At 37.0% G+C, this 18,434-nt stretch overlaps 1 protein-coding gene across 16 annotated transcripts in view; it reads right to left on the bottom strand.

The window, feature by feature from the left end:
- CPEB3 (cytoplasmic polyadenylation element binding protein 3) overlaps positions 1 to 18,434 on the bottom strand; it is an 82,059-nt gene that overhangs the window by 14,997 nt on the left and 48,628 nt on the right. For 11 of the 16 annotated variants that reach the window (XM_030276126.4, XM_030276118.4, XM_072931128.1 and 8 more), the window contains exons 5-7: positions 18,170 to 18,193; positions 13,561 to 13,728; positions 11,683 to 11,772 (exon numbers count right to left, since the gene is read on the bottom strand). In XM_030276126.4, coding sequence (XP_030131986.1) covers positions 11,683 to 11,772; positions 13,561 to 13,728; positions 18,170 to 18,193 — 282 coding nt within the window. The remainder of the gene's footprint in view (positions 1 to 11,682; positions 11,773 to 13,560; positions 13,729 to 18,169; positions 18,194 to 18,434) is intronic. The other 5 variants (XM_030276120.4, XM_030276119.4, XM_030276127.4 and 2 more) reach the window with 1 other exon arrangement.

Raw genomic sequence — 18,434 nt, 5'->3', positions numbered from 1 at the left:
TCCAGTTGGTCTAATTTCAGTTAACCTTGCTGAGAATAAACTGAAAAATCTGGCATACTCACTGTGTCCCACAAACTTGAAACAAGGTTGCCACTTGAAATGCAAGATACACTTGGAACTAAATAAAGTTGTTACAGTCCGGCAAAAGCATTTTTGCCAGCCTAAACAGTAAAAAAAAAAAAAAAAAAAAAAAAAAAAATCTCCATTTCAATTAATACCAACATTGGCATATCTCCTCTAATTATGGGAACTTTTCTGTATTACTGAAAGCACAGTTTGTAATAAGACTTCAGTGACCTCCTTCTTCAAAACAAACACACTAGATAGAAAGTGTATTAAGGTGCCTATTCTGCCTTTCTTATAAAGAAGATCTTTATATTCATACTTTATGTTAAAAATTGGCACCTTGGTAAAATTACAGGCATACTGGAGTTTTAGCTAATAGTGCATTATGTATGTATTCTGCCCATCTTTTCTCAACACTATTAACTGAAAAGAATTACTTATTTACCTTTATTATAGCAGAATGTGCATTATATATATTAGGCATGTGAGAGAAAATAAGCTTACTGGCCCTGTAGACACCATTCAACTTAACAAACCACAACTGGTAGAGTTTATGAGAAAAGACCTAAAGCAAAATATTTCTCAAGAGTTAAAGAATATTCAGCTTCACGCCTGCCATGGCTGACCAGAAAAGGCCTGACTGCATTTCACAGCATTCATGGAAAGAGTATGTTTACAAAAAGAAAAGGTTTTCTTTTATTCTTCTAAATCTGGTAACACATTCCTTTTACAGCTCCATGGCTAGGCACAGTTTGGAGGAGTAAAAGGACATCACTGATTGTGTTTCGTAACCCATGGGAGAAGGCAAGAACGAAGTTTGTTAGAATTTTTATACTCTGTTCAGTTTAAGTGATTCATTGCAAACATTATGAGAGTAAAGGTTATCTGGACAGTCTCTAGTTATTTAGTGGTACAGGAGTATTTCAGAAAAGTACTAATGGAGTAAAAGTACAGATCCGTCAAATTAAGTCCACAGCAGATTGAGTTTAATCAAGAGTTTTTCTTTGGAATTTCAATTAATTGTGAATTAGTTCAATTCTATTATAATACCTGAAGGGTACCATTTTATGCTCAACTTGTGAATACTGAATGTAATTAATAATTTAAGTTCCTGCATTTGAGAACAACAGTAGATAAATTGTTGTTCAAATGCATCAACCATGAGCTGAATCTTCTGGTACAAAGCCAGCATTTGGCATGCAAATGTTATATAGCCAACAGGGAAGGATTAACCTATTTCTGGTTCTTAGAATCTGGGCTCTTTTCAAACAAAGTGAAATACTGTAATGAAGAGTTATACATAAGGTCAAAGAGTATTTGAATCTCCATGTCACATATCATCTACTGATTTCATATGTAATTGATCTGAAATCCATACTTCCCAAAATTCAGCCCATTTGCAAAATCAGACACAGGAGTCATAATCTAAGGGCCATGTGTTTTCAGCTTTATAACACTGAGGCTGGGTGGCAGAATTAAGAGAATGAAGAGAAGAACTTCCTCTTTACACTGTACACAGCAAGTCAGAAAATACTTGGGTAGTCACACGCACTGATTTCCTCTGCAAAAGGGAAGGACCACTTATGCTTGAAACAAGCTGAGCTACCTTCAAAGCACAACTTTCATCCCTTTAGAGTGTCTTTTCTGATGCTTTTATAAGCTTCAGAATTACAATAAAATTTAACATCGGCCTCAGATTTCTTATAAAATGTATTTCAATATATAAATCTACCTCATATTACGTAAAAAAAGGATGGCAAAGAAAATTACTGTTCTAGTCTCATTTCTTTAGGGTTATTTTTAGATGGTTGAAGTGGCTGCCTCAAAGAAGTAAATCTAAATAGATGTAACATTTTCATGAAATATATATTTCACTTTCTTTCTTTCTTACTAGATTTTAAAAATTAGCTTTGAACTGAAGTATAGTGGTATTTACTAGAACTTTTAGAATAAAGTTGTTTTAAAATCCCACAGGAAAGGAACATTCAGAAACAGTGTGAACCAAATTTCTAAATCAGTTAATGTGATGACAAGGGTCACTGCTCAAAGTCACCTTAGTAATCTTATTAGAAGATGCTTTGAACATGAATAAAACACATTTTAAAATCTGAAGATGAAACTACTATTAAAAATTCAAGTCATTTTTGAAAAATAAAAATCTGAGGTGTTAAAAAAGCTGCAGTTTCCTTTAAACATTGCAGTGACATGACTGCATTTTCAAAAAAAACTTCAAAGGCTTTAAATACTTAAGAAACCTCAAAATAGAAAAGGCTGTAATCTCACTTAGCTACTGAAGAAGAGTGAAATTATGTATTAGTCAGGGCTGCAAAGATTAATTTCTTTTAGTTGGTCTAATTTTATATGGCAGTGTTTGACCCTGTCATCTGATTCTTTTCTCTGAAAAACAAAGGTGTATAAGAAATAGGAACAGTCTAGAATCTTACAGTGACTCTTCTATTTCTGCACATTTACATTTTTACATGTTTTTCATGAATACGAGACGAAGCCTGGCTGGTGTGATATGTAAGAAATTCCTCGTATGCCACATTACAGACAGGTACTGGGGAAGGGTTTGTTTGATTTTAATTAAAGGATTGTACTCCATATCCTCAGTTACACTGAAAAATAATTGGATCCTGAATGTTAATAGCAATAAAATGAAGCATACATGTCAAATGGAAGACAGGAAACATAACAAGAGAAGTCAGCAATGGAGTGGATCATAGAGAAGAGCTGAATGAAAACTGAGGTTCTGTGTCAGTAGCTTCTGTAAAATAAATTGCATGTCTTCATAATTCCAGTCTTAGCATTAAATAGCCCATATCATGAAATCACCAAAAGAATTGAAACTAACACTTAACCCTTACTAATAATGGTCTTACGATATCACAAATAACAGAGAAAACAGAAAACTTCTATTTATTTTGTCATAAATATTATGGAACATTTTTCTCCATATCTTCAATATAAGTGGAAGGAGAAAGCCACAGAACCTCTGCTTTCTGGACATGCATTATCTGTGGGACATGGGAGAGGTGACCCAGTGCTTCCTCAGCAGAAAGGACACCATTTCTCTAGTGCTGTAGTAAATACATAAAGCTAAAGATTTATAGTCTTTTCAGTTCCAAAACATGTCAAAAAGCAGAAGGATTTTCTAGTCATCATTACTTTACTTTCACCACTTATTGATAAAAAAAGCCCCAAAAGAACAGTATACATATGCCATCTCAGTTTGTCCTGTAGTGAAAATACTCCCACCCACCTGTATTAAAAAAGAAAAGACTGAAATAAATTACTTGCATTTCTTGTGTTTTTTTAACCAAAAAGAATATTCCACAGGAACACTAAAGCCCCTCTTTATCTGGCATTTTACTTCAAAACTCGTGTAAAACATTGCAACAGCAAATTTATAGTGTCTCCTCTTTCAAAGGTCACAGCCATTTTCAACATCAGACTTCAGACTGCAACATGATCTATAGCACTATAAATCAGAATTAAAGGATATAAAAGCATAAAAGAAAGGCTCTAATATACAATTTGGTTACTGTAGTTGTAAGAGTAGTTACATGGATTTCATATGAGAAAGTAAATATTTGATGAGGTGGAAACTATCTTTGTGAAATTTACTGAGTCAGCAGCATGAAAAAAAGCATTCAAACTGGTAAGTATATAAAAACCCAACTACATTCAGAATTGAATTTTTAAAATTTTTATTTTCAAAGGCAGTACACAATGGTGACTGCTCTGGGCAGAGCAGCCCATGGTCATCATCTGGAGGGGGTCAGGTCTGCTGCTGCTTTTACTCTGAACAGATAGCTCAAGAGAGATCTATTTCCAGTTTGAACAAAACCTGTTACTCTTCTTTGCACAAAAACCATTTTCCAGTCCTACTCCAACCAATATTACCATGGGAAAATTCTACAGAAATATAAATGCTCTGATTGATTTCAGGTTCTATTTCAAGCACAGTACCAGCAAAAGGTAAAAAAAAAAAAAAAAAAAATCAGAGAAAGAAAGCACTGGTCCAAAAATCCAGGCTAGCTGGATTTCAGTTATTTTAAATTAAATTTGATATTGGGTTTTATTGGGTTTTACAATAAAAATAGTTTTCACTTTAAATTATATGTTTTTCTTAACAAAGAAAGCAAGCAGCACTTGCTGCTTATCCCAAAATATTTGGGACTGTTGTCAAGAGCTTCAAAGCAAAGTACTTCAATCAGAAAGAAAAGACACCCCATGTTATTTGCACAGATGAAGCCAGTAACATATTTTCTAATTTTTGCATGATTGTAACTCTCCTGTGACCTGTAGAGCATTTCTAAATGCAAAACGCAGAGCTTCAGTACTAAGCTTTGACTTCCCTTCTTTTAATCAAGCAATCAATTTGTCATTTGCTGTTGTGGTGCTGCTAATAACCAGTCTGAATGTTCACTCACATGTGGATTGTTTTCAGGTTCTGGTTTGTTAAAATTTCTTATCTTTGTTGACTGTAAGAAAAACATGCAACTTGAAAAACCTTCCTTAATAATAGAAGGATTTTTTTCCAAAACTGGATTATGTTGGACAACAAATTCCTCTCAAAACCAAAGAAAACCCAAATCTGTTTCTGGTGAATAAGAGGATGCATGTCCCTGGGAGATCAGATTAGTATATAAAAAAACAAAAATAAAAATACTGGACTTACCAAATCCTCTAAAAAATTATGTGTTTACATTTATGATAGGAATTGCCCAACCTCCACTGGCATACAGCTGACTACTGGTTACACAGCTGGTACAATCACAGTCAGATACACTGTAGGTCCCAAAACCAGGCAGGATTTTCAGGGTGTGGAGCAGACACAATCTGCCAAGCACAGCACTGAGACAGCTGAGGGAAACAGCAGCTCTGAGCTGCTCCCAGCTTTTGAGACCAGAGACAGGCAGATGCACCCACAGCATTTCCAGCCCCTGAAATACTCACACTGCCAGTCCTAACCTCTGATTTGAGAGGACACAAGTATAATTAGGGGTATTACCTTTGATAAATTTATGATGTGTGTATTCCCATGATCTTGCACCAATTTTAGATTACTGCATCATTATTTTAGGGGTAGAATCACTGAAGTGATCCTAGGAACCAAATACATAACTTCATAAATGTAATGCCTGTAGGACTTCATGAAAGACTTCAAGTTTTTAATGCATTAAATAATTACAACTGATTAGGGGTGGGAGTAGGGAACAACTTAGTTTTTACATGACCATGAGAACAATGAATATGCTGCAGTGCTAGTACAGACTCTGTCTCTGCATCACTAACTGCAACAACCCCTTCAACATATTTCAATGATTTGAAAGGATAGTTTAAGTGCTTCGTAAGTTATTAGCAAAACAAGACAGCAAAAGCTACTGCAAAGCAAAAAATAATATTAAGTCCTCAACTTAAGCACCATTCAAAGGACAGCTTTTATCCTGAAGCCCATAATACTTATAGAACAATTAATGCATCTCCATTTATAAAACAAAACAAAAGGTGTCATTTAATAAAAACAGTATTGGGGAGGTATGAGAGGTACAAAATCTACTTGGGTTTTAGGAGATGTTAATGAGAATAAAACAAATATTTAATTCCTTCCATTTGACAAAAGTGGTCTGCCTACCTCTACAGATAAACATGGAAAGCTTTTTACGTACTTAGATATGTTCAAATTATTGAAAAAGGGTCAAATGCTTGCTAAAAATTGTGGTTTCTTCTATAGCAACCTAGCAATTCTGAAAGAAAGTAAGATCTGTTGAAAGCAACATGAAAGCTGGGAGAGAATAATCCTGCAATGCTACTTGAGATTCAGATTTGTTCTGCCTAGGCTTGGATGGCTCAAAAATACTTTTGTATTTTGCCTTACCAGATTCTTGTTTACCCCTAGAAAAAAGAAGTTGCAAATAACATCATTTTAGAGACAGAAATTCTCTTACACGAAGCAAGCTCCTTGAATGCTCCTAGATACCTGGCACAGCAGTCTCAACGACAGACATTCAAAAATCATCATTATCAGTACACCACCAAGAATCCTCAAACATTTAGGACAAGATAGGAAACAGTGTTAATAGCTTAAAAAGGGAGGCTCAAACAAAAGTCACCAAAAGCCTTAAAGAAAATTCTCTGCCAAGCAGGCTAAAGCCACACAACTACAGAAGAGCCCATAAGTGTGTACTGCATTTTGCCACCACACATTTTGCGACTTGCATTGATTTGAGATTATGCTGCCCTGCTGTGGGAAGACACAGGGACTACAAATTACAGACATGGCCTCAGATGTCAGTGGCTACAACAACTCACACTGTACACAGTCCCTGTGTTGGAACATACGTAAACAACATCTAAAAACCCTTCCAGAATCACTCCTTGCTATACAATGCAATTGTGGATAGGGAATGTCAGCTTCCATTGTAACAAAAATTGTGATGTCTGACTTCAGTTTTTTAAATACCAAAACTGGCTCGGCATTTCATGCTGGACTGTGGTGGTATCATATTTGATCAGTTAAGCCAAAGCAGGCAGTTTTCTAGAATAGACTGCTGTATTTGCATACAGATACCTTCTTGTGAATATAACTAATGAAATTGGAATGATTCCATACTTTCTCCTTACAACTGTTCACTCTTGTTCCTCTGGCAGAAACTACAACTGCCACTGCAGTGGCAATGGAATTAACCATGGAAATGGTCTTCATCCATGAAATTAAGATCAGTAAGAAGACTACAACAGTGTTCCCATCTAAACAGTACTTTGGACAGAATCAGAGAGGTTCACACTCTGTCCCACCAATTGTTTTTAAATTAAAGCATGAGAAAAATTTCATGTTACTTTGTGCAACTTTGCTTACACTGTTTTGTTTTTCATGAGATCTCTCTCATCTTAGTGTGTCCCATATGGAACAGAAGGGACAAATGTGCTTAATCTTATCAGATAACAGCAAAACGAACTGAAGAACAGGGAAAACACAAAAGGATCAGACTGCTGCATCACACATCTGAATCAACTTTTGTAAAGCCAAAGCATTCCTCCCATTCCAAACCCATCTTATCTTCAAGTTCTGCCATGCTTCATTTTCTAACTCTAATTCTTGTCTCTATCCAAATATCAATTTTTCTAAATGAAAAAAAAAGAAAATTTTTGCATAAGTTTTGGCATTTTAAAACACATGGTGCAGTTCTTAGTGATTACTAGAAAAATCATAGTTATCACAAGGAAAAAACAGTGAAGAGTTTTTTAAAAGTTGTTTTAAAGCTAGCAATCTGTTAAAGAAAAAAAACAACTGAAAAAATGTTTTTGAAACAGTTGGCACCATCTGTTTAATAAAAAAAAGGAAAGAAAAAAATTACTGTAGTTAGGGTTAAGCATTGCTTAACTCAGCACACCAGCAAATAACTGAAAACCCCATCAATTTATATTTAAATAAAACATGAATTATCTGGATTTCATCAGAGATAAATAGACTGTGACATGGTAATTTGCAACTACTTTTGACAGCATCCTTTAATATATATTTCTTTATTTCTCAATGTCTCATAGGTACTCAAAAGATACTTCACCAAAAACCAGAGTTAATTCCCACATTCTGGGGTGAAAGCCAAGTAAACACATTATGAACTGGGCATCTGCTTATCCAAGACCAACACATGGCATTTATAATTTTGCCAGTTCAGTTAGTAACATATCCAAACAGATGCCAAAGGAAGTGATCCAAAGACTTCTCAGGCAACAGGAATGAATTAGCCTTATTTAGAGGCAAAGCATTAAAAACCAAACATAAAAACATGGTGCTAAGCTTTACAATGCATAGGAGGGGTAAAAAGAAATGTTAAGGCAACAATGCAGATGCTCAGAACTAGAAATAGGAGCCTCTTCCACACATTGTCAGCTGTTGACAGCTTCTCTTGCCCAAGTGCACAATATTCACTTTCAGTGACAAGAGCATCCCTGTTCTCTCAGCAACCTAAATATGGAACTCACTGGCAACCAAGGTAAGGTAAGTTGTGCTTGATCTACAGAATGGTTTTGGGTTTGCCGTTACAATGCTCAAAACTCAAACACTGGCAAAGGCAGACTGCTTTCACAAGCACCAATCAGTGTATTCTGTGACATCAGGGAAGATTCAGTAAGGGTAACAAACCCCTAGAACATCTGGGAAAACAGAAAAACCAGGGTAATACAGATAGCAATGACGTGTTTGAGGAATATGCTACACATACATCTGTGTTGCTGTGCCATCCTCCAAGGTTCAAAATGGCACTGTTAACCTCACACCGGGATAAGCCTGGTGTTACTCACCATGCTGGAGATCCCAGCTCAGCATCTTTCACACACAATCATTTATGTCCACCAGGCCCAGCACTAATCTGAGGTCTGCCTAAGCAGACCTGTGGTGACACCATCCTGCTCAGGATGCCAAATCCAGGAAAACCTTTGTTCAAGCTCAGTGCTGCAGGAATGTTTCTGGACTCAACTGGTCCCAATGATATCTTACATGCCACTGCAGCTAAGCTAATCAACCCCACCAACTAATAAACTAGCTAACAAGGCTTGCTGGAAGTGACTACACATCTGTGGCCTGACTCGCTCACTAAACTAACCAGATCAAGCCCTCGGGGGGACTGGTGGGTGGTGGTGGAGGTCACCAGACTGTAAGCAACATTTTAATCTTTCAGATTTCATGCTTGATCAGATTAGCCATGGCTAATGGTTTTTGTAGCCTTCTCTTCCTAGCCCTGAGAATATCAACAGAGTGCTCCTAATACAGGCTGACTACAGGGAATTCATGTGTTGCACCAGCATAGCAAACACTCCAAAATTCAATAAATCATACCAACAAGTTGATACTGGAAATTTGTATTGATTCACTCAGGACTGCAGGGAATGTTGCATCACCTGGATGTAACTGAAGACAGAAAACCATGATGTGAAGCAGCTGCAGCATAAGACTTCACTGCCTGTGCTGACCCATGGCATCACCTACTGATGTCTGCCCCAAACCTCTCAGTGAACACTTACCAAAGCAGACAAAAATCCTGAACCTTGCTGAAAGACCAGACACTGCCCAATGACCTGACCCTCCAGTAATGGAAAAGGCCATCCATCAAAAGGCCACTGAAGTCCATCTGGAGGTGATGACATATGTCCAGAAAGAGCAGGGCTCAATTTTACTGCCTCTGGGGCACATTCAAGGAGGTGGGAGAAGCCTTGAAGGTCAGGCTTTATCAATGTGTGAATAGCCTCTGCATCATGCCCACTTTATTCCAACAATTCATCTTTCTTGTTTTTTTTCAAGCTTGCTAACATACAAACCCCAGCTCGTTCTCTCCTCTGTAATTTCATTTGTTCTCTGTTTTTTTGGACATGTTTTCAATTTGAAAGACTCATATTCAAAATGTCAGAAAATTTACAGATTAGCAATGCAACATGGAAGACAAGACATCTACAAAAATGAATGGAGAAAACATTTGAATTCATGAGTACTTGACAGCTGCATAAATCTCACTGAATTTTGCACCAAGCATAATTTCAAATATCTCTTCTTGTATTTTTTAAGGAAATATCCAATAATGCATCAAAACAGCTTAAAGTAAAAAAGTAAAACAAAACCAAAAAAAACCAAATCCAAAACCAAATCCAAAGCCCACCAACTTAGGTTTTAAGTCTGAAAGAACTTCTGATCAAATGAGCATTGGAGACATTTTACTGTGGTACTTCTGAAAATGATTCCATAATAACTTTGAAAAGTAAGTACTCTTTATTGAAAAAAAAAAAAAACAAACAAAAAGCTGTGAAAAAATTAGAACAGACATTCAAACTTTACCCTCTGACTCCTGGAAATAATATTTAGTCTTCTGTGTAGGTGCTGCCTATACAGGATCAGTAAATCAAGTGCATTTGACCTACAGAGCTTACCATGACTGTAAGTGAATGTCAGAGCCAGGCATGCAAGATGTCTGATGCTGCAGCCCTGACTGATAACTAAGAAGTCAGATATAAATAAATCTGGAACAGTTGGGATTGACTGTTGTTTAGCACTTTCAGACAGACGTTCAGGGCAACTGGCAGGGGCTTTGAAAGCTGTTTCCTATATTAGAATCATGACAAAAATAGACGTGAGGCTGCATTCCCTTGTCTTCTGCTAAAATAAATCTTCCTCAAAAACATTTTACAAGTTTGTCAAGGCATAACTAGTCCACAGTCAGAAAGAGAATAAAATCAAAACTGGAAGTCCCATGTTAATTCAACAAATAGTTACTTATTGAATTAATAAGAGGGAAAAAATTAAAAAGGAAAAACAAGTAGAAAATACTAAGACATAATAAGGACAAGGAAAAGCCAGCTTTTCTAATTAAAAAAAAAACAAAACAAAAAACTTTGAAGTGAAGGCACAATTAGAATTCACTAGCCAGAAAGACCCCAGAGATCTTTAAAAATAACATAAAAAGGGAGAAGCATATATTTTACCAACTGTCCTTAAGAATATTGCATCGGGGTTGAGGTTTGGCGTGGGTTTTTTGTTGTTTTTGGGGCTGTTTGATTTGTTTTTAAATTCATCAACAGATGCTGCATAACTGCTGACAGCAAGGCTGAGTGGTGAGAATGGAACAGGAAAGAGGAAGCATGTATGGGCTTCTCTTCTGATTTTAAGTGTCCCAAATACTGTTCACACGGCAAGTATTTGTCACAGTGTTATCTCGCCTCCAGCAATTAAGTTTACAAATCAATTAAGCTGGCTTTTGTGGTTTTTTACAGTCAAACTCTATCTATCAAAATATTTCGGGATTAACTAGTTCAGTGACTGAATAGCTTATTGTTCTGCCAAAATAATCAGTGGCCTTAATGAGCAATTAAGAGATTCCAGGGTCAATGAGAAATGAAAATCTTCTGCATATAGACCAGAAATTTTGTGTACAACTTCCTGCTACTGTTTCAGATCATGAGTGAACTCAGGAACTACATACAAGAGCCACATGTGAAAAAGAGTAGAATGTATTGTACAAAAACAGAGAAAGCAGGGTACAGTAAGAGCAGCTTGATTTAACCAAGTAACCCTCCCAAAGAGATTTCCCATAAGCTGTTCTTTCTCACCCAAAGCAGGTGTGCTGCCCAATCAGAGGTTGCCCCACCTGCTCACACTCTGGCCCACTCCAGTGCCCAGGGAGCCCTGATGTGGAGCAGGACCACAGCTCCTGGGTCACAGCTCACGCTGGAGTTGCTTCGCTGCAAACACCGGGCACCCAACCCAGTGACCCAACCCAAGGGACTTCCTCTCTTACTCCCACGGGTCTTGCAAAGTGCAAACCACAACAGAATCAACTATGACTTTTCTGCAACTTGCATTCTACCTTGCATTTGTACTGCTGGGACAAATTAAGGCATAATTCAAGGGTTCAAGGTGTGCTGATGAAGTACACACAGAGGAGCACATTTCAATAATCCAAGTGTGAATTTTTTTCCCATCAGGACAATGGCTGAAAATATGCTTGATGAAAGACAGAAAATCACCATGAAGAGTAAAAATTCTGCTTTATTGCCACATGGCAAATGTAATTTCCTTTTACCAGAACAGACTTCTCAAGTGTATTTTAAACTAATTACCTTTAGGTGGAAAATATGACTTGCTTTCAGCTTTGTGAGGCCAGTCCACCACAAGAGGTCCAAACCTACGAAAACTGGCAGTGATCTCGTCTACAAAAAAAACAGATGAGGCACCTTAGAGAGAACATAAAAACTGACAGTGGCAAGATAAAAAGGTCTTACTTAAAAAACAAAACAAAACAAGAACAGTGAAAACTGCAATGATGTTCATAGCAGATGCCTAAATATTCTTTCATCTCTGTGCTGTACATGGCTGCTTAAAAAAGTGATTTTACATTCCACTAGTGGAAGTCTGCAGCAGGATTAAATGCAAACATGATCTATCAGAAGTGAATATGCTTCAGCTGCAGTCTATTTCTAATTATAGCCACAAAGCAGGGTCAGATGCAGCCACATGGGACTGATGGAGGAGCTCCATGTCATCACAGCTGCTCCTTGCAGCCTGCCCTAGAAAGAGGCTGCAGCAGGTCATGCCACTGTGGGTATTTCACCTTCCTCGGGCCCTTCAGGAAATCTGCCTTGAATTACCAAGTTTATTCTTCACTTTTTAAGCATCAGCTTTGAACCACCATGTAACACACATCACAAGCTATCCTATAGGAAAATTTTTACATTTAAATCCTTCAGAAAAAAAGTATTTAAAATTCATTTTGAAAAAATTTTTCTCAATGCATTTTAAAACATACTTTAAAGAAAGAATTAGTTTAAAATTGTGTCTCATGTCATGTTAGGTGGATCAGAGTAACAAGCCATCAAAAGAAAAGGCAGTGGTGTTTTACAGTTTCTGGATTGCTGTTTGAGATGTGTCCAGTTTCTCTGACCCCATGAATTGCCCACCAGATTCTTCAATCATCTGGAGACAGAACAGACATGTGTACCTGAAGAGCTGAAGGATAGCGGGTTACTGAAGAAGACCTCTCAGGTAAGAGGGTGACAGCTCCCAGGTCACCATGCTGCTTCCTCACAGACAGACTGGGCATGTATTTTGATTCTGAGTGACCCAGCAATGTGCACATCAATTGTCCCTCTTGGGCTGCTGCTTCTTACAGCTGCAAGTCCAGATTACCCACCAGACCCCGTATAACAGCCCTGCAACTCTGGGTGTGACATGGGGACTGCATTTGAGGTGTTGGTAAACATAGACTGGCAACTCATACTATTTCTTCATTAAAACTGTATATGGTTTAGGCTTAGATTAGATTAGAGATCTCCCTCATTTCATTATAAGGCATCCTCAAATTCCCTGTGTATGCCCATTGAAGCTAGACAGCGGTGGATTCCAGCTATACTCCAGCCATGAAAAATAAACCAAAAACCGTCATGATTTTAGTTTGGGAGTAAGGGTTTGTGGGGATACATGCAGGTAGAGCAGATAATGATTGAGAAAAACTCTGACCATCCTTGCTAAGTAGGTTTTTACTTTGTAGCCATATTATCACCCTGTATTTATCATCTGAACCCTGCATACATGCTGGGTATAAGAGCTGGTTATTTAAAGCCCATGGTATTTTGGTAAGAACTGCATTAAGAAAGTCTTTAAAGTCAACCACATCCAAGAATAGGAGTAGACTATGGAGGAGAGACAGTACCCACTAAGTTCCCTTTTTCAGCTTTCCCACTTGACAGTCGTGGGAAGACATGCAGAGCAGAAGACCTGCTAGGCAGCCACTTCTGTCTCCATCTCTTCTGATCTACAGTACACAAGAACATCAGGTAAACTCTTGGGTGTGGCAGGGTGTGTTCTATGTACTGCCACAAGCACCACAAGAGACACACCTGAGAAAACCCATTTGCTTCTATGAAAATATGACCTTTTTAACAGTAATTATATATGAAAGCCAATCCCCTCATCTCAGCAATGCATGTGATTCACAGTACCTTCATCAATGTCAGGAGGAAGACCTCCAACAAACACCTTTCTAGAATAGCGTTCCACTCTTTCCCCATTTTGACAGCGTGTCGGAGAGCTGAGACCCGAGGACAACGACTGATCACCATGGCTGTCGTCTAGGAAGCCATCCTCAAAAGGAAACAGTGAAGACCGACCTGGAACAGATTTTGTAGGATCTATAGTTAACGCTATTTCCTGGAGAATGAAATATTTCAGTAAAAAACTTTCTCTTTTACTGTTTTACTTTAACAGAACTTGCACTAGAGGACCCAGCTTTTTTTCCAGTTCATGTTCATTAGTATTGTTTCCATTTTTCCAAGAGAGTATTACCCTTACAAGACAATAAACCTAATTTAGCTTTAAAACAAACCTCGCGAATGGACAGAAATGAAAAGCAAGTTATCTGATGAAATTATGTGTCATAGAAATAACCTTTGGAAGATTTACATTCCCAACCCCTTCCATAAAATATCTTGAAGGAATGATCTCAAGATCCCTCAAGCCATTGCACTGCAGAGCAGGACAGTCCTTTGAGTGCTGTACAGGATCCTGACAGCAAGGGCTGCAGCACTTCCACTGCCATGGAACACAGGCCCATGCTGAGTAGGGGGGCAAACAGCAAAATAAACATGGAAAAGCTTTGGATTGTGCATATTAAGCAGGAAGTAAAGAGAGTCACTGAACAAGGAAAAAAAATCTTTTAAATAAACCACAAAGAACTTGCACTTGAAGGAAAACATTGTTAGCTAGAACAGCCTGTCATCCTGTTTGTTACTGAGTTAAAATAGCCTTTCAGTAATGAATGAGCAAAATCAACATAAATGGCTGCTACTCAGTTTGTTAATGAAAAGTAAAGAATTTATTTGTAACCATCTGATGCGATTAACTTTTTGCTATTACTAACAAAGTACACACACGTTATCTTAAGAACAGATTTATTAACAAGGAAGATAAAAAAATATTCAAAGACTGCATATAAGGAACACTTGCCAACTTTGGAATTTAACAATTCCCTATACCTGAGTTGAAAAATACATCCTGCAATATGGGGAGATGTATAAATGGGAACCACGCCTCAACTCTGAAAAGGCTACTTGTCCCCTCATGCCATGGAGGATTTCTCCAAGGGATGGAATTATAATTAATTGATATAAAAAAGTTTATAGGGGGTTGATTACAAATATAAGTGTTTTGTAAATGCATGTAATTAAACTCAAAGATAATGAATCGCATGAAATTGACATAACAAGAACCAAGGTTTAATACCATACTGGTATTGGCAGCACAGGAAGTGAAGGAAATAAAAACAGGGGCAAGGAGAAAAATCAAGACAGAGGGACAGCAGTCAGAAAAACATACACACTGAAAATATCGGTAATTGTCTCCAGTAGCAAAGGACAGATTAAAAAAAGCAATAAGTCTGTAAAGGGGAAACGAGCTAACCAAGTCAGGAAAGTCACTGACATACAACACCAGCCTCATCTTTTATTACAAACATCAGGCACCAGAAAAGTTCTGATTAAAAATAATATCTTGAATTTTAATCAATGAAAGAGATTACAGACACAAAAATCCATTGAAGTAAAAATCCTACCGTGCATTTACACATCAACATAAAAAATGCCACAATCAGAGAAGGATGTAGAGATGCTACCTATCAAAGACTTGTTGTCAGAAATGTTGGGCTTAGAGCATAAAACAGGAAAGACTTTTGATGAATATTCCATTAATGGACAAACACGTCATGCACATGTATAAGCATATACATTTTAACATAAAAGAGAACATCTGCATGAGAGAAAAAATAATTAAGAATAATAAAACTGTGTAAAAATATCAAATCAGAGCACTCATTGAAAAGCAGGAAATCTGAAAATATCTCCGAGATTGACATTACTGGAGAGATAAATAATCTTTTAATTCCTGCCCATGAACCTATCTTCTTGTAAAAAAGTAAACAAACAACAAACATGAGCCATTAGTGCAAGATGACATATCAAATTAATAACAAGTTGTTCAAATAAAATACAAATCTGCAGAGGTGACTGAGTTCTGAAGGAAATAATAAAAATTCATAGCAACTTGGAAAGCAAGGTATCACCTCTAAGCACCATGCCAGACACTTGGTGATGTATAAGTACTACACTCACCTGACATAAATGCAAATGATGTTCTGTAAGTTATAGCTAAGTCAAGTATAGAGCTAAATGTAAGAAGAATACATTTGAAATAATGGAAAGCATCCAGACAAGAGAATAGGGAATGACTGTTCACAGTCTGCTCCAGTAACGGAAAAATAAACTGCATTGAACACAATCAGTACATGCCAAGGCTGAAAGCAAGGCAAACTTTGAAAACCCTTGCTACAGACTTTTTGGGATGTTAAAAAATTTATGTAGGCTTAGAAAAAGGAATGAGTAAGAACAGGAGAAAAATGCAATCTAAAGCAATAAATATTAAAACATCACCTCAAGAGATAGCCTGAGCAAATTTCTGGGAGAACATTATGGGAAAGCATCACTAAATGCACTTTTTTGGTAACATACTCCTGTACCCCTCCCTGGGTGTCTCTGAGTCGTCAGGGTAACAAAATAGTTTGGGTTGATTTCCCACAGCGGTGCTTATATCTGTACTTGAAAAACTGGTTGTAAAAGTTAAAAAACAAGGTACCAAGAACATGACTCAACAGCTCTAAATGTGATACCTAAAAAGAAACGTTCATCTCTTTTCTCAAAGGAAACAGAGAATCAAGTAGGGAACTGAGAGTTTATGGCAAGCCTCAAGAATGTCTGACAAAACTCCTTCTCATTACAGATGCTTAGTCACAGTGACAGAATCAAGCACTAATTAAAATATCCAAGTTTAGCAAACATAAAATGAGTCCTTGCACAGACTTGCCTGTGGTTACTCTGCATATTATCCCAATGCAAATGGTAAAAGCAGTAATAGAGAGGGATATATGAGAACATTTGATAACCAACACATTTTTTAACAGACTTGTAGAATTTCATGCTTAAAGTTAAGGAAGCTCAAAACCAACATTATAAAAGTCAAGGTAATGATAAAGCATGAAAATAACAGACTTTAATATGAATGAGGCAAGTTAAAATTCCTAACATTAATGACAAGACACACACACACAAATCTAGTTGTTAGTATGGAAAAGCCTTCATTTCACACAGGAAACAAGTCTTGTGGAATGAAACATGCTTCTTGGTAGTGAAAAAAAAAAAAAATCTGAAAAGCCAGCACATTCAGAACTTGTTTGCCCTGTTTTGTCTTCACTAATATTTGTATAAAACAGCCTAAATTACATTCATCACAATTACTTATGCATTATTGTATTTTGCTTCTTCAATTACAAGTTGCCAGTAATTTATATTATCCTACTGATTCCTACCTCCTTTCCTACTTTGGTGCCATTTGATCAATCTGGACACACCTGACACAATCTTAAAATAAAATTAAATAGTGCTCACGTGCACAGAGAGTAATTTTGTGAGGAAAATTTGAGTATTTTGTTTCAGATTTAGCTATCAAATAAACACTAAAATGTGTCAGCTTTGAACAAAATCGGAGCAAATCCTTTATTACAAACTGTGTTAGTATGGCCTGTACAGCCCACCACCTCAACCCATGCAATTACAAGCCCTTAGACACTACTGGTTTGTGTGATGGATACATCTGTCGCTAGGGTTCTTCACAAATGTGATGCAAATTCTACATTTGGAAAAGGGGGCAATGTCACCTACATAGCTGGCAGAGAACTTCATGGAAAGGAAGATAAAATTAAGTTTAATGCTGAAGTACCCGATGCAGATGGCACTGCCTAAACGTAATTGTAAAAAGCTGCTATTTTCACTGATATTTTCTCAATAACAACCAGTCTGTGTAAGCTACAGCACAGGACATAAATGCAAGCTGCATTAGTGGCTTGCTCAGTGCAGCTGTTGGACTTGCTTTTGTCTTTGTTCCTTCATCTCTCAGAATAAACTGATATGCAGCATTTATAAAATATTTTCAGGTTCCTTTGATGTTTTAAGGGTTGTCTATGATGAAATACTGTTAAAATGTGCTCAAATACTGTACCTTTTCAAAATGATTATCAATATTCTCTGTTGAGCACAGCTAGTAGTATTGGTATTGACACATGTTCTATCTGAGGCAATTCAATGTAATGAAGTCTAATATTCAGCAAAAGCTGTTTCACATAAGTAATTTTCAAATGTTCAATGCAGCAGTTAAACATTGGACTTCTACAAAACAAACACCAAACATAAACCCAAAACTGATCTTTTTTTGTAACACTATGCATTTCAAGTCACAAATACATGTCTTGAGAGTCTTTACATTCAGTCATCCTCCAGTTCTCTAGTAAGAGCAACACACTTGAAGCTATCAGCTCAGGATCATCAGTGCTGTAAGACGCTGTTAAAAGGGAGCTGTTTTGCAAGGGAAGAATATGAGATTGATTTATACAAAGCAATTGATCAACTAAATAACGTTAGAATTGGTAACATCATCTTACCACAAGAAAACTAAATATTTATTTCTCCCACTATTCAGCAAACAAAACATTTAGTTAAATACTTTTACCTCTTCTCCGCCCATAGCTCCTGGCTGCATGTAAACACAGAAGAAAATTGTCGGTACAGCTGTCATTAGATTTAGCTCCAAAAGCAATGAAAATGTAGCTTCTAACTCTTCTCTTTTTCCCTCCCACCATAAAGAAGGAAAAAACATTTAAAAGTGCAGGATGAAATTGAAACAACCCAAGACAAGAAAAAAAAGTTGATGATACAGCCAGGGAAGTAAAAAAAAAAAAAAGAACATACCTGCTGTGCAAATTTTCTAGATAGCA

Source organism: Taeniopygia guttata, chromosome 6, assembly GCF_048771995.1.
Source record: "Taeniopygia guttata chromosome 6, bTaeGut7.mat, whole genome shotgun sequence".
Lineage (NCBI taxonomy): Eukaryota > Metazoa > Chordata > Aves > Passeriformes > Estrildidae > Taeniopygia > Taeniopygia guttata.
The sequence above is the reverse complement of the archived record's forward strand: the minus strand, read 5'-3'. Positions and strand labels throughout refer to the sequence as shown.